The sequence below is a fragment of the Cygnus atratus genome, chromosome 2 (assembly GCF_013377495.2).
Source record: "Cygnus atratus isolate AKBS03 ecotype Queensland, Australia chromosome 2, CAtr_DNAZoo_HiC_assembly, whole genome shotgun sequence".
Classification (NCBI taxonomy): domain Eukaryota; kingdom Metazoa; phylum Chordata; class Aves; order Anseriformes; family Anatidae; genus Cygnus; species Cygnus atratus.
The window spans coordinates 111,678,631-111,693,161 of NC_066363.1; the positions used below are offsets into that span (position 1 = coordinate 111,678,631).

A 14,531-nucleotide genomic window follows, 5' to 3' on the forward strand; every position below is an offset into this window, starting at 1 on the left:
GGTGATTTCATCAAAGAATATGGGGCTTTTGAAATCAGACTGTTACAGCTAGTCACGAACATTAGTAAATGTTCTGAAATTAGTTCTGTTGATGCAAAGTAGGAAAAAAAGGTGTTAAAAATATTATAAACACTTGGGTTTTCTCCTCATTTACTAATAGCTTCCAGACTTTTCTCTAAAGCATTACAAAAAACTAACTGGTAAATCGCTGGTATTTTTCACTTACAAAGGATGGACTTTATTTATCTCTTGTTTTTTGTCTATTTTGTGTTGTGTTTTTTTTTCTTCCTCAAGTTAATTTCTAAACTTTGTGATCTTCGAGTTATTAGCATGAGTCAGAAATGCGTTCTTAGGTACAACTGATATATTTTACTCACATAGTAATGTCAGGGCTGTAAGTATTTTTAATGTCATTTCTCTGGTGGCAACTGCATAATTTAAAGGTGTGTCTGTAAGACTAGCTTATTTGACCACCAGTTTTGTGTATGCCTTTTGGCTGATATGTTTTTACACTTAACTGTTCATCGCAGTAGTTCAGTATGGGTTCCCCAGAAAACCTTCTGCAAGGCAAACTTCATCTAATTAAAGTAACTGTTCAAATTTTGGTACAGCAGCAGAAATATTCCCTAAACATTTAGGTAACTTGAACAGTACCACTGAAATACATATTTAAAAAAAAATTAAGGATGTTATAGACTCTCTGGCAGATAGATCCTGCACTGGTCTGTTGAAACAGTTGTATGCAGTTCTACTACCTTCTCTGCATTTTAACGGTCTTTTGGGTTCAGACTTAGCAGCTGCACTTGCTAGCATTAAAATAGCAGTCCTTCTGGGGAAGGAGTTCCATATATTACAGTATAAAGAAGTCTGGACACTTTTTGCATCATGCTTGTTGTTCATAGTTTGTCTATCTTATCTATAGACTCTTTTGTAGTCAAAATTTTGTCGTACACTTACGATTCTTTATTGACCTAAGTATTCCAAAGTTTCTAGTGCTTTTATGAAGGTCAGAAATTGTCGAGATGACTTACTAAGGAAAGCAGGTGAATTGTGAGATGTTCTGCTGTAGCTGCCATAGATTCAATTCCGCTTGTGGTACTGCATGGGCTTTTCAACAGCTCATTTGGAAGGGTCTGAGCTTTAGTGTCTTCAGTCTGAGGTTTGTGGAAACTTAGGTGTAAGACTTTTTTTTTCTTCCAGAAATTACAGATCTTTGTCAAGATTTCACATTTCAGTGTTGATGGCAAGAACTAAAAACCCCAAAATGGAAGAAACATGTTGTTGATAACTGCTGCGTGAAAGTAGTAGACCACATAGGTCATCCAATTAGTGAGCAAAGTGAATGCCCTATAACAAAATGACTGGTAACAGATCATTAAAAGTAGGTTGTCATAATGGAAATGTGTTCTTATTTTCATACTATTTCATTCAGTGGGAACGTGAAGTGCTGGCTAGCTGTGGACACTTCTTGATTACAGAAGTTGTAGTCTCTTCCTTTTTTTTTTTGTTTGTTTTGGGTGTGTGTGTGTATAAGCATAAGTTTGAACTTCCTTTATTCTAAGAATAAGTTTTCATCTGGCTTTCCAGAAGAGTTTTGCAACACAGGAGTCTGTCCTTTCCTTTGAAAGCAATGCCTCAGTTTGCCTGATGGCCTCAACAACTTGCGATACTTCTACTTGGATTATTAGCAGTGCTGCAGGGAGGCTGCATCCCAGTGCTTAGTTGAATGCAATTGTTTCTCCTTTGTAATACAGAGGGTGTTTAGATTAGCAGTGGTGTTACACGGCAGGAGCAAAAATTTGGCACTGATACTGCAGTTGAAGTCTTTGGATGTGTCAAGGGTGTATTCACACCGGGACTGGTGCCAAGGGACACACACAACCTATTGTGTGTAGGGTGAAGCAGCAGCAGACATGTGGAGCACATCTTGATCCTTACACTTTGATTGTCGTGTATAATGCGGTTAACGTGTTAACACAGAAACCAAGAACCTTGCTTCTTTAGAAACTGGGCTATAAAATGTTTGGTTTCTCTTACTTACTGGAGAACACGTTTGCTGCTGAAGCTAATTGTGTTCTGATGCTATAAACCAAAAGAAAAGGGGCGGGGGGGGGGTGGGGGGGTGGCGGGCAAGCAAACCAGATCTCTTAAAAATAGGTGAAATTATTCTTTGTAACAGTTGTGGAAGCTGCAGATTCCTATAGTCTAACCTTAAATAGACAGGCATAGAATAACAGAATGGTTTGGGTTGGAAGGGACCTTAAAGATACCTAATTCCAGCCCCACCGTCATGTGCAGGCACACCTCCCACTAGACCAGGTCTCAAATGGACTGAAATTACTGGCATCTCGTCTCTGGACTATAGTAACTTTAGATTGGTATTAATTTGTTAATTAAAAAACGCTGTGAGAACAAAACAGGTAATTAAGAAATGTTTGCTTTTTCTGAAAGGTACGTGTCACTATTTTTGCAGGGTTCTGTGGTGGAACTAAGTTAAGCAGAATCAGCAAAACTACCACACTTAGTGGGAAATATAATTACTTTTTTTTTTTTTCACTTCACTGAAGTGTGCTGACACAAGATTAGCTTCAGATATGGCAGTTTCCTCCTTTACCAGGTGTAGCAACTTAACTTGCTTTTGAGTAAGTTGAAGATTGAACTCTGAGAGTTTTATAGGGGCACAATCTCCATGTTCCTGTTAAGTGCTTTACCATAAATTCTGACGTTGTAAACTCTTTCTTCCACACAATGTAATAGTCTTATTTACCAATGTAAGCTATGATGATTTAATAGTTTCCTGCTAGTTAAAGGTTTATAAATAAGGATCTAGAGGAAAGTTTTGAAAAATTAGTTAAATCAGAATGGGGCACAATGTTCAGTCCAGAACTTGATGGTGTGACCTGATGAGAAGTCAGGTTCTGTTGAATAAATTCTGTGTGTTTGAACTGGCAAGTGAGATCCAGCAAGGGAAAGATATTTCCAATTATTTCCTAGTAAAATGTATGATGTTAAACTGAAACAGCAGTTTTAGCAGTAAGTTTTTGTTGTCAAATATTGTAAATTTGTTGAGAAAAATATAGACTTTATATATATCCCCTACTTGTGGAATGGTTATAAATTTCATTAGAAAAAAAGAAAAGTATTATAGTGAACTGTTTTCACTTCACTTCACTGGAAATTAATCAGGACTACAGCTGAAACCTAAAAAAACCATTACAGGATCCCAATCTCCTACGAGGTAGTATCAGAATGATTTGTTTTTTTCTTTCTTGCTCAAACGTGAGTGACGGGACCAAGAGCTGGAGTTCATATGTGGTTTCTCTGATCAGGTTAGTTGGTTAGCAATGTACCTTTTAAAGAAATGCCAGGTGATTTCTCTGTAAAACAGAGACTTTGAATCGAAAAGCATTAGTAAATTCCAGCCATTTTAGAAATGAACTGTCATCCTTGCTAAAAGTTGTGATGACAGAATATTTCATCTAAATTTCGCACCACGTATCTAGATTTATTCCATGCCAAAGTATAGAAAGATCACTTGTTTTCAAAACCTACCACCTGTAACATTTTTAAATGGAGACAAATTTCTCTAACTGCAGCATAGCGATTTTGAACTGTTCATAATTTCTTGGTCTTCAGAACACTTCAGTAAATGGGTAATTCAGGGTGATTCTTTTACTGTTTACTGTGTGTTTTCGTTAAATACCTGGGGAAGCAGAAGCCTGTAACATTTACTTGTGGATTAGTCTGTGCTTATGCATTTATTGTCTAGCATGCCTATTTAATTAAAATTACATATCTCTTTATAGGATTATCACCAAATAGTTTATATGATCCCTGACCCCAGTAGAAAAACAGAAGTTTATTCAGTACCTATTAGACAAGTTTTCCAGACTGGTTTAATCATGGTTACAGCCACGCACGCAGATCTGCTAAAAGCAGATTTTAGTAGCGGGTCTTCTACTAAACTTTACTTATGCTGCTGATATTTTTAAAAACAAACACACACAACCTTGCTGACTGATGTAGATTATCCTTTGGATGTGAACAGGTTAGTTACCTGTCATTGTGACTTGTGCAGAATGGGTTTGCGATCTTGGGTGCATCCCCAAAGCACGTGTAAACAGCATCCATGGTCATAGCAGCCCTTTCCACACAGACTTTCCAAGCATGGCGTGAAAGAGTTGGGTGCCCAAGACTGTGAGAAACCAATTTAGATCTAAGTTAGCTCCAAGGAGAAATGTTGAGGGAGAGGAATGGAAAGGAATTATGTAGCCATATGCTCCCACAAAGCACATTCAGATTTAAGCCATTTGTTAGCTCAGTTGTTTCTCATGAAAAACAGTGAGGCTGCTGATTCTCCTTTGCCTATTGAATAGTCTATGGGTATAGTGCTCAGCTAGGATGAGTCTCATCTTCAACTTCATTTGGGAGGCTGTGAAATCTGACTTTCTCGCTTTCCAAATGAGTTAACTAATAGACTAAAGGGATTTTGGAGAGTGTACCATACCTTTCATTCTCTTCCACTGACATACTTTATTAATTAATGCACAATTCCACTCAGATTTTGAGAAGCTCAGTAAGCATTGCTTTTGTCTTAGAGTTGAGGAAAGTGAATCAAAGAAACCACGTAACACACTGAAAAGTTTTGAGGGGAGTCTGCTTGGACCAGAAGCGGAGCCCAGAATTTCCAGGTTCACAGGGGCACTTTAGGGACTGCCAAATGTTATTGTGCTGGAGCTGATGTTCTAATTCTTGCAGCAAGACTAGGGAATACAAACATCAAAGGAAAGCAAGGAATTCAAAGCGATGCCATATTTATTAGCTTGATTGTTTAGCTTTTTCTCTACATCTTACCTTTAACAAGGTCTAGCACAGTTGTTAGATATGTGTGCACTAAAACTATGGCAATCTGTTGCATGCTACAAAATTGAGGATGTGGTCATTATATGTTGGAAGCAATTATATGAGTAACCTCATTAAATGCTTATAATACTCTCCCAATTCAGTTCACTCAGCACTGACAATTTTGGGTTAAGATACAGTGACAACCTCTCTGTTTATACTTTGTAAAGCAGCTTGAGAGAGAAAAAAAGAGTCCAAAACATTACACTAATTTTTTGCAAAGAGCTGTAATTGCAGCTTCTCAGCTCTGAGGCTGAGTAGTTGCAAATAGCATCAATAACGTAACTGTCAATGTAGCTTTAATTATTTTATCAAAGATTCTCTCTGAATCAAAAATGCATAAACTTGTATGGGGTTTGCTAATAGGAGAATCCAGTTTTAGCTGCATTTGTTACAAACAGTAGTTTTCTGCTTTATGGCTTGCCTATTTGTATGTTCTTTGCATGACAATATACTTTTGGAACACAGTTTAGATCTATGATTTTTTCTGCTTTTGTAAGATTTTTAGAGTATTTTGATCATCATGGGGCTTTGGAGAAATTGTAACAAATGCTTGTCTTCCAAAACTGGTGGCTGTGAGTGGGTTCATCAGAGACACCAGCCTGTAAAAAAGTGTGCCAGCTCGATCTGGCATTTGTTGCTATCTGGGGACAAGTTAGGAATCAAAAGCATATCCAAAAATTTCCAGTAGTAAATAATAGTTAAGAGGTTGGGTCTTCTCCTACCTTCTGCACTTGAAAAAGGGAGGAGTGCTGCTGGGTGTGGAGAAGTCCATTCAAGAACTCCTTCTTGACTGAGGACAAGCATCCCAATGTCTTGCAGAATCATAGAACGAATCACAGAATGACTTGGGTTGGAAGGGACCTTGAACATCACCTAGTTCCGACCCCCCCCGCCATAGACAGGGATGTCACCCTTGGCATCAGGTTGCCCAGGGCCTCATCCAACCTGGCCTTGAACACCTCCAGGGATGGGGCATCCACAGCTTCTCTGGGCAGCCTGTGCCAGTGCCTCACCACCCTCTGAGTGAAGAATTTCCTCCTAACCTCTAATCTAAATCTCCCCTCTTTTAGTTTAAAACCATTCCCCCTTGTCCTGTCATTGTCTGCCTGAGCAAAAAGATGCTCTCCAATAAAAATAGGTCCCTAATAGAAGAAAACTTTCATGTATTTTCCTTTAGATGTGGATCCTCTAGGCTGTGCAGTTTCTGTGCAGCCAGTTACAAAGGTTTGAAGCAGGTGTATTGCAGTGCAAGTGGATTGCTGCTCTAGGTTCGGTGTTTCTTTCCACAGGACTACCACTCTGAATGCACAGGGGCGAGCTGTTTCTCCTGTGATAAAAAGGTAGTCAAAAAGAACTGGCTCAAAAAAGAACTGGCTGCATGAGGAAGGAGACACTAAGTATAATTAGGACTTGGTAACTTTTTATAAAGAATCAGTGGTTTGGCAGCAACCATGGCAATTTTCCTGCTGTTCTCTGGCTTTGAATGTACAGGACTATTGCCCTCCTTAGAAGCTCGTAGAAGCCCTGTGATATTATTTATCGTCAATGACATGCAGAAGCAAAAACTCCTGGAGTAAGAAATTGACTGTTTATCAGAAAAAGTGAACATAAAATAGTCAAATGTCACTTCTGGTTACCATATCAGTATCTTGAGCCACAAACCATTGGAAGGGGAGCACACCAGTGGTATATTTTCTATTTTCTTACACTCTTCATTAGGCTACTGGCTGTTGAGACAGACAGGATATAGACTTAGCTGAACCCTTAATCTGCTCTCAGTTTTATTCACCACTTTATTTTCTTCTCAACCATGTAATATCTGAGACCTCTAAAACTTCATGTAGATCAGCCTTCATATTACTAGCAGAAGAAAGACTAGTGGCATTATTTAGTAGTTGTTGCCAATCTGTGTTTTCTATGTTTCCAGCCTTACCTGGAAAGGAAATATAATTTAAAGCAGAAATGGACATGCGTGCTGTGCAGTTATTTGTATGGATAATAAACTTTTGTGCTTTTGTACTGCTGCCATTTAAACATTCAGTAAAAACACTTTGAGAATGCTAATGAATTTGTTCCCACAACAGAAGCACAGACATGACGGCCAACATTTTTCAAATTTAAGTATCTAGAATTAGACACCAAAGTGTTTTTAGAACCTATAATAAAAATGATTGAATTTTTACAACGGTGGAATACTCAGCTCTCTGCAAGTGGCTTCATTACTCATACAAAAATACACACACTTGTGGAAGACTCACAATTCCTCCCACCAGCGTGGAAAGAAAAGCCTAGTCCTATTAAAGTTAATTGCAAAGCTCTCATTCACACTCAGGGAGTCAGTATTTCATTCCTTGTTTCTGGGATGGTAGCAGCCTGTGTCACTCAGGCTGCTATGAGTTTTAAAAACCTGATTTCTGAGGATTAGGCCGTTACTGGTTGATTGCTCTGCTAAGTAAGTAGGCATATGCTTACTCACAGAGTACCAATTTTTAGCCCTATGCTCCACAGAAAGAGGAACAGCAACAGCAACAAAGTCCTCTACGCCTTTGGTCAGCAAAAACATACAACGCAATGCAGAAGGACCGTAAGCTTACCGAAATATGATTACAAGAGATAAGCAAGTATGAAATTGGTAGCGTAACATAGATTAAATTCCCATGAGGATATGTAACCAAAACCAAGAAACATTTTCCAGAAAAAAGTTGAGATCCATAATCCTAACAAGAAAAATGTTTCTGAGAAGAAGGGTGGGAGGAAGAGGGAGAGGAAGGAGAGAGAAAATCTTGAATCAGCCCTCATGACCACCCCAGATAATTATCAGGTTGCATAAAGAAGAACTTACATTTTAAAATATGAGCTTGAAAATACTGCATGTTTTTTCCTGGTAACTCCTCTACAGATACACATGGTAGCAGATGTGTTGGTATTTATTAAAATTTAAATATCTTACAAAAATAGATTTATCTGGCATCAGAACCTTTTAATTTTTTCCTTTTGACTCTTTCTTTTTTTTTTTGGATGCTTGTCTTTTTGGTCTCAGCTGTTAATACTACTTATGAATCTCAACTTTTTGGATTACAAAAGTTTTTTTCTGGACTGAACTGACCTGGATATACAACATGCACAACAGCACTGCTGAAGCTGATGGGAACATAATGGTACCATGTAACGGGACTTCATCCCCACAGCCGGAGACCTCAGAGTTTTGCCATGGGTGTCTTGGTGCTCCTGGCTCTGCTTATGGTGCTGCTAGCTCTGGTCACAGTCCTTGGAAACGTCCTGGTGATCCTTGCTTTCATCATGGACAGAAATCTCAGGCATCGGAGCAACTATTTCTTTCTCAATCTTGCTATTTCTGACTTTGCAGTGGGTAAGTTACAATGCTGAAGATATGTAATACTTGTTTTCTAGTAATGTTAAGAGGTGCAAGGGGGCCTTGGTTTTGGTGTGTGGTTTCTTGGAGAAATATTTCCCAATCGTGTGCCATGGGGAAGGGTAAGGAATGTTGGAAACTGTATTAAGTGTTTTAGCAGCCTATTATGTCTCAAAATATGAGATACATAATGCATCGTTTCTCGTATAAATACTGGTAACATTGCTTATCTTTCAGAAACACATTATCATAGGAAATAGGTCCTTTGTCATGCAAGTAGATGTTTAATGTTTTTGCTTCAAGAAAAAAATACTTCTGTGTGTGAATCAACATTCACTAAGAAAGAGTGGGAGTTTTTTTGTAGTAAGTTGACTAAAGTCTAGAAAGCCAAATTACATACAGTTTACAGTATCTGGTGCATCTTGCTTATGTTGTTGATATCTTCCATTTCAATCTACTGTAGCACAATACAGATAATAACCTCAGGTTTGCAACTAAACAGTGATGCATAATATTTTTAAACATTTTGTAGAGCATTGTGCTATCTACAGTCTTACCTTAGGACTATGTGTCAGGTAAATAAAAATAGCAAATCAAACAATTTCTAAGAAGTTTAATAATATACATGTCCATTTATACATAGGGATACAAGTCTGAAACTTGTTTGGAGAAAAAACGCAATTAAAACAGTGTGATGTGCAATTGGAGATTGATGTATTGAAATGCTCTGAACTGTTGAATGGCTCTGGCAAAAATCTTGCTTAAATTACTGTGTATGCAGATGAACGCTTATGAAGAAGGGTGGCTCTTTCCTGAAGTCCATATTCTGAATTGCCACATCACAACAACAACAACAACTTCTGAAACTGTTTTTATTCTCTATGATGTTTTGATCCCTTCCCCCATAAGGATGATGACTTCTTCCAGCTTGTAACTGCCTTGTTGTGCTGCAGAGCTCTTGCTGCCTGCGGTCTGGATGCACGCCTAATCTTTTTGAGGCACCCCCCTGGTCACCCACTGGTCTCACTCAAATAGCATGAGCCTCTGCACAGAAGCTGCAGCAGTCTGAACACCCAGACAGGTGCTTCTGAGAGAAAACACCTCATTGCAGCTGTACCAAAATTCAGATCATCCCCAGGGCTAAGAGTCCTGCAGATGTCACCTTGAGCCCATCATGTCCCCCAGTCTGGGATGTTTGATTCTTGCCTGTAGCTCTCAAACCCTATTCTGCCAGCCAGTGCCCTGCAACCTGGACCTTTGTCAATAACAACAGTTCCCTCCCTACAGTACAGGGTGCCTTATGGTACACAGGAGAAGAAAAACAAGAAAACAAAACAAATGAAAAACCCCAGCAGTGGGAAAACAAAACAAAACAAAACAAACAAACCAACAAAAAAAAAAAACAATTGATGGCATTCTGTCATCCTGCTCATAGTCTAGCACCATGTTAAACAAGTACTGTCTTCTAGTTGAGAAGTTTGAAGTAGGAAAAAAGTACAGCTTATTTGGCATTGCCTAACTTCCATAATTTTGCGTTTGATGACATTTGTCGAGTTTTTCATTCAAAACTTGGTTAAAAGCTTTGCATACTTAAGCATCATGCTGACTTGTAGTTCTGTAGCTACACAACTTAGAGTCAGGATATGCATAGATTATCTTTAGTTTCTACTAGATCCTAACTGCTAAAAGCGTGTTTTTAAGCTTGCAGAGTCCTTTGCTTTTTACTTCTAATATATGCATTCTACCTGATTTTTGACCTTCGACAATTTCTGCTTCATCTCTATACTTCTGGATCTATAGCATACAGAGGTCTCTCGAATCATGGTAGAGAGGGAGAACAACAGGTATTCTTCTCAAGATTTTTAGGGAAATGGAAACTCTCAAGATACTCTTCAGTACCAGTTACAGCATCATAGACTATTATAAAGTAATTCTAAAATTGATTTTTTTCTTTTCTTTTTTTTTTTGTTTCTCCTGTGAATGTTAAAGTACATGATGTAACCTTTTGTTCCAAGGAGCAGGTATTAGTTGCTCTGTAGAGGCATTTAATTGCAGCCTTGATGCTGTTCATTCTTATGGTTTGCTGCATTTATCTGACATACCAAAGTACACTGTTAGCTCTTCAGCCTTGCAAGTGTGCCTTGTGACTCTGTGTGTAGTAAAATCACCTAGAATATTGTTACAATTAAATCATACTGGCAGTTTCATGACATTTGGATTTAACAGCCCAATTTTGGGTAATCATGGTCACTTATGTATGTTCCCACTGCTTGATGTGTTCCCACAGATAATACCCTGTCAGTTCACCACTGAAAAGTGGTTATGATGATATTATGACAAAAGGAAATGTAAAACAGGATGTACATAATAAAACCTTGCAGTTTTGTTAACGTTCTGATTATACATTTTGAAAGATTAATTTGAAATTCATATTGTGTTTCTATAAAACTTACTTCTGGAGCATTTTTGGATATCATATAGTGCTTCTAAGAGGATAGAAGCATGGCAGTTAGACCATATTTTTGGAAAAAAGTAAATTATAGTAGAGGGAAAAAGGTTTCTTTTGTCTTTATTTTAATGTCAGTAGCTTAATATAGAATGTTCATTGATTGCATGAGAATACGAAGCCTTCCACCTAGCAGTTCCAGTCAGCATCACTTTTTTGTTAGATACCACAGGAATGTTTCTATGTTTGCATTGTGCTGACTGATGCATGTGTTTCCTTTATTTCTACAGGTGCATTCTGCATACCACTGTACATCCCTTATGCCCTGACAGGGACCTGGTACTTTGGAAGAGGCCTTTGCAAGCTCTGGCTAGCTATGGACTATCTCATGTGCACAGCTTCAGTGTTTAACATTGTCCTTATCAGCTACGACCGTTTCCTGTCAGTTACAAAGGCTGTAAGAACATTTCTAATTCCTTCTTTATATATTTTGAGATTTCTATAAAACTCAGAGTACTCACAAAAAACACTAGAAGTTAAGTAGTCCTTCATTTTCCTACCATTTTATTCTGGAGAAACTCTCATGCTTGAGTATATTGTAATAGATACTTAAACTCTGGCAGAAAGGTTGCTGTAGATATGCTTTTTCTTAGCCTCTGAGAATTTACCTAAGTATGCAAAGTTTGCAAAGATTTCATAAAGATTTGGCAGATGTGGGCAGCTAAGTTCTTTGGAGATTTTTTCTGTGCAAGGTATTTCTCAAGAAAGTATACTGGAAGTAAGATGTTTCCTTCCATTTTCCTAGCTGTATGTGCCGTGGCCTTGGGATTTAGAGACAGGGGATTTCCTTGCTCACAATTTCAGTGTTTCCCTCCTTCTGCCTGGATTAGAAACTATTTAATTGCACTACAAAGGGAGGTGGGGAGGTCAAGGTGGGAAAGAGGCAGTGGGAGTAAGGGTGACCTGGTCTTTGGTCATTAAAAGAGTGGCAACGAAAACTAGTTTGAGTCAAGGAGGCACTTAGGGTTGTGACAAATTTTTAAAAGGAGAAGAGGGTATGGAGAGAGACATGGGATTGACTGACTGCAGAATAGGTGAGGATCTGTTTCCCCAGGGGGGTGACTGACACGTGCTGCCAACAGGCAGCTGAATGGAAGCGTCGCTTGAAGTAAAAAGAAGGGATCAAAACGTGCAGAGAGGGGAGAGGTGTTTCATGAGTGTTATCATTCTTCTGCTTCTAAAGATATCTACTAAATATTAATACCCACAATTTCTAAGCTTTACCTGGTGGTTGGTCCACATGGAAGACAATCAATATCCTTTGCTTTTGATGAGCCTACTAGCTCGAGGGATGTGAGCTGTGTGTTAGATTGGGAGGTTCTTGTTTGGGATGTGCTGATACAATGCCTTATCTCTTTCTCTTCTTCCTCGGTGTTGCGGTTTTAGGGCTGGTTGTTGTTGTGTTTCTCTTGTTGTTTGTTTTTTAAAGCTGAATAATAAAGTATGAAAAACCCTGTATTTATGGAATTGCAGTGTTGAAAAATATTAATGAAGTCGTAGAGCTCAGGATGTGAGAAAAGTAAATTAAAAAGGCTTCTGCAACCCAGCTGGGCCCCATGTTCTTACATGATCACCTTCTGTTGTTGTTTTTTTTTTTTTTTTTTTTTCTCTCTAGATAATTAGAATGGAGTAAGTCCAGAAATGTGTAATTTTTTATCCAAAAGAAAAAATATCATGTGTCCTCATGGACTTAGGATCCACCTCTGCTGCAGGACTAGCTTGTGGTCAGATGCAAGTCATTTCAGACTTGAGTTTTTGTGAAGCTGCACTGAGCTTCCTGTTTTCTGACTACTAAATTGAGATGCTTGTGGTCTTGCAGAAGGCTGCAAATTCATTACTGCAGATGAAGGGAACTGGAGTGGTACTCTAAGCTGATGTTTTAAGATGTAAAGGAGTCTGAAATATCAGGCCCAGATGTTTGAGATTCTAAAATAATGCTTGTAAAACTGTGTCATTACTCTGTTACTCATGGTAAAATAGGAACAACAATGCCCCTCAGGTCATATGTGAAAATTAATGAAGATACCATTTATTAATAATTGTGTAACATGCAGTTACTACACCAAAAAACAGCATAGGAAGTTGGTGAGGAAGATAGTACTTCTGGGTCTCAGTAAAGCCTGGGATGAGAAACGTTGAACAGTATGGCATAAATAAAATTGACCAACTTCTCATTAAGTGATCATCTTGAGTGTTGAAAGATGCGGGGGTCCAAGAGCTAGAATTATGTATTTTACATACTGTCCAGGCTGTTAAAATGGTGGTTTTAACTCATATTTCCTAACTTTGGATGATATGACTTTAGCTCCTAATATCTTTTCAAAGATTTTTACAGCTAGAGAGTAAAATAAATTAATGCAGTCTGGGTAGACATAAAAACATCAACGTTTGCAGTAATACAACGAGCTGTTTATGAGGTAAAGTGAGTGTTAAAACAGAATGTTTCAATAAAATAAGGGATGTTAAAGCATATGTCTGGGATAGATTATTCTATTACGGCAAGAGGAAATAATATTTAAAAATATACTGTCTAGTGTTTGCAGTCTCTCATAGCATCCTGTCAAATGCAGAAGTCTTCTACTTTTGCCCGTGCAGGAAAGAAGTCCAACAGCTGCTTTGACTCTCCTTGAAGCCTGAGCATGCATTTCATGAATCATAAACTGATTCCTTATTACTGTCTGACTGTGGTGGTGATGAAAACAAGCCATGTCTCTGTACCCCTAGAATGGTAGTTTAGCCATCGTAATTTCCGGTCCTTTCCAATCCTAAGTATTAAAATTAATTACAGAATTGCAGTATTTGATGAGCAAGATTAGTAGGGTTTTTAGGACCTTACAAAAGTGAAGATGCTCTATGTGTCTGGGAAACTGCAGAACAAATGTTACGTCTGATTTGATTGCTTATTTTTTTGAGATAGTTGTTCCAAAATGTTACCTGAGTAAGTGACAGGTCCTTTTCTCACAGGTATCTTACAGAGTCCAGCGGGGAATAATGTCCAACCCTGTTGTCAAGATGGTGGCCATCTGGATCTTTGCCTTCCTCCTCTACTGCCCAGCAATTCTCTTGTGGGAACGTGTGTCTGGCTACAGCACGGTGCAGGAAGGGCAGTGCCACGCTGAGTTCTTCGACAACTGGTACTTCCTCCTTTGTGCATCCACCCTGGAGTTCTTTGTGCCGCTGCTCTCAGTCACCTACTTCAATGTGCACATCTTCCACAACATCCAGAGGCGCCAGAGACGTGGTAGCATTCAGGACTCTGAGGCTCCAAGGAGCAGCAGCTCGTCCTGGAGATCTTGCTTCTTGCCAAGGCCTGATGTGTCATCTTCGTTGGAAGTGGAGGACAGTGTTTCATCATTAACGAGGTCGTTGAGACCATCACTGGTTTCTACCTGCCCATCTCCACCACCAATGAGTCCCACGCCTCTCAAAAAGGACTTCTCTGCTTCTTTCCGCACAAATGCTGGGTCAAAACTGCAAAGAGACAAAAAAATTGCAAAGTCGCTTGCCATAATTGTTTGTGTCTTTGCCATTTGCTGGGCACCATATACCTTACTAATGATTATTCGTGGGGCCTGCCAAGGTCGGTGCATTCATAGAACCCTGTATGAAATTACCTTTTGGCTTTTATGGCTCAATTCCTCTCTGAACCCATTTCTTTACCCACTCTGTCACATGAGGTTTCGAATGGCCTTTATGAAAATATTGTGTCCCCAAAAGTTTGCAAAGTTGAGATCACCTTCTATTTAG

At 38.8% G+C, this 14,531-nt stretch overlaps 1 protein-coding gene across 1 annotated transcript; it reads left to right on the forward strand.

Moving 5' to 3' along the window:
• The first annotated feature begins 7,476 nt into the window (after positions 1-7,476).
• LOC118256771 (histamine H3 receptor-like) lies at positions 7,477-14,531 on the forward strand. The gene is given in 5 exon segments (XM_035564010.1): positions 7,477-7,489; positions 7,990-8,108; positions 8,110-8,275; positions 11,015-11,181; positions 13,749-14,531. Coding segments are annotated over 5 exon segments (1,248 nt in total).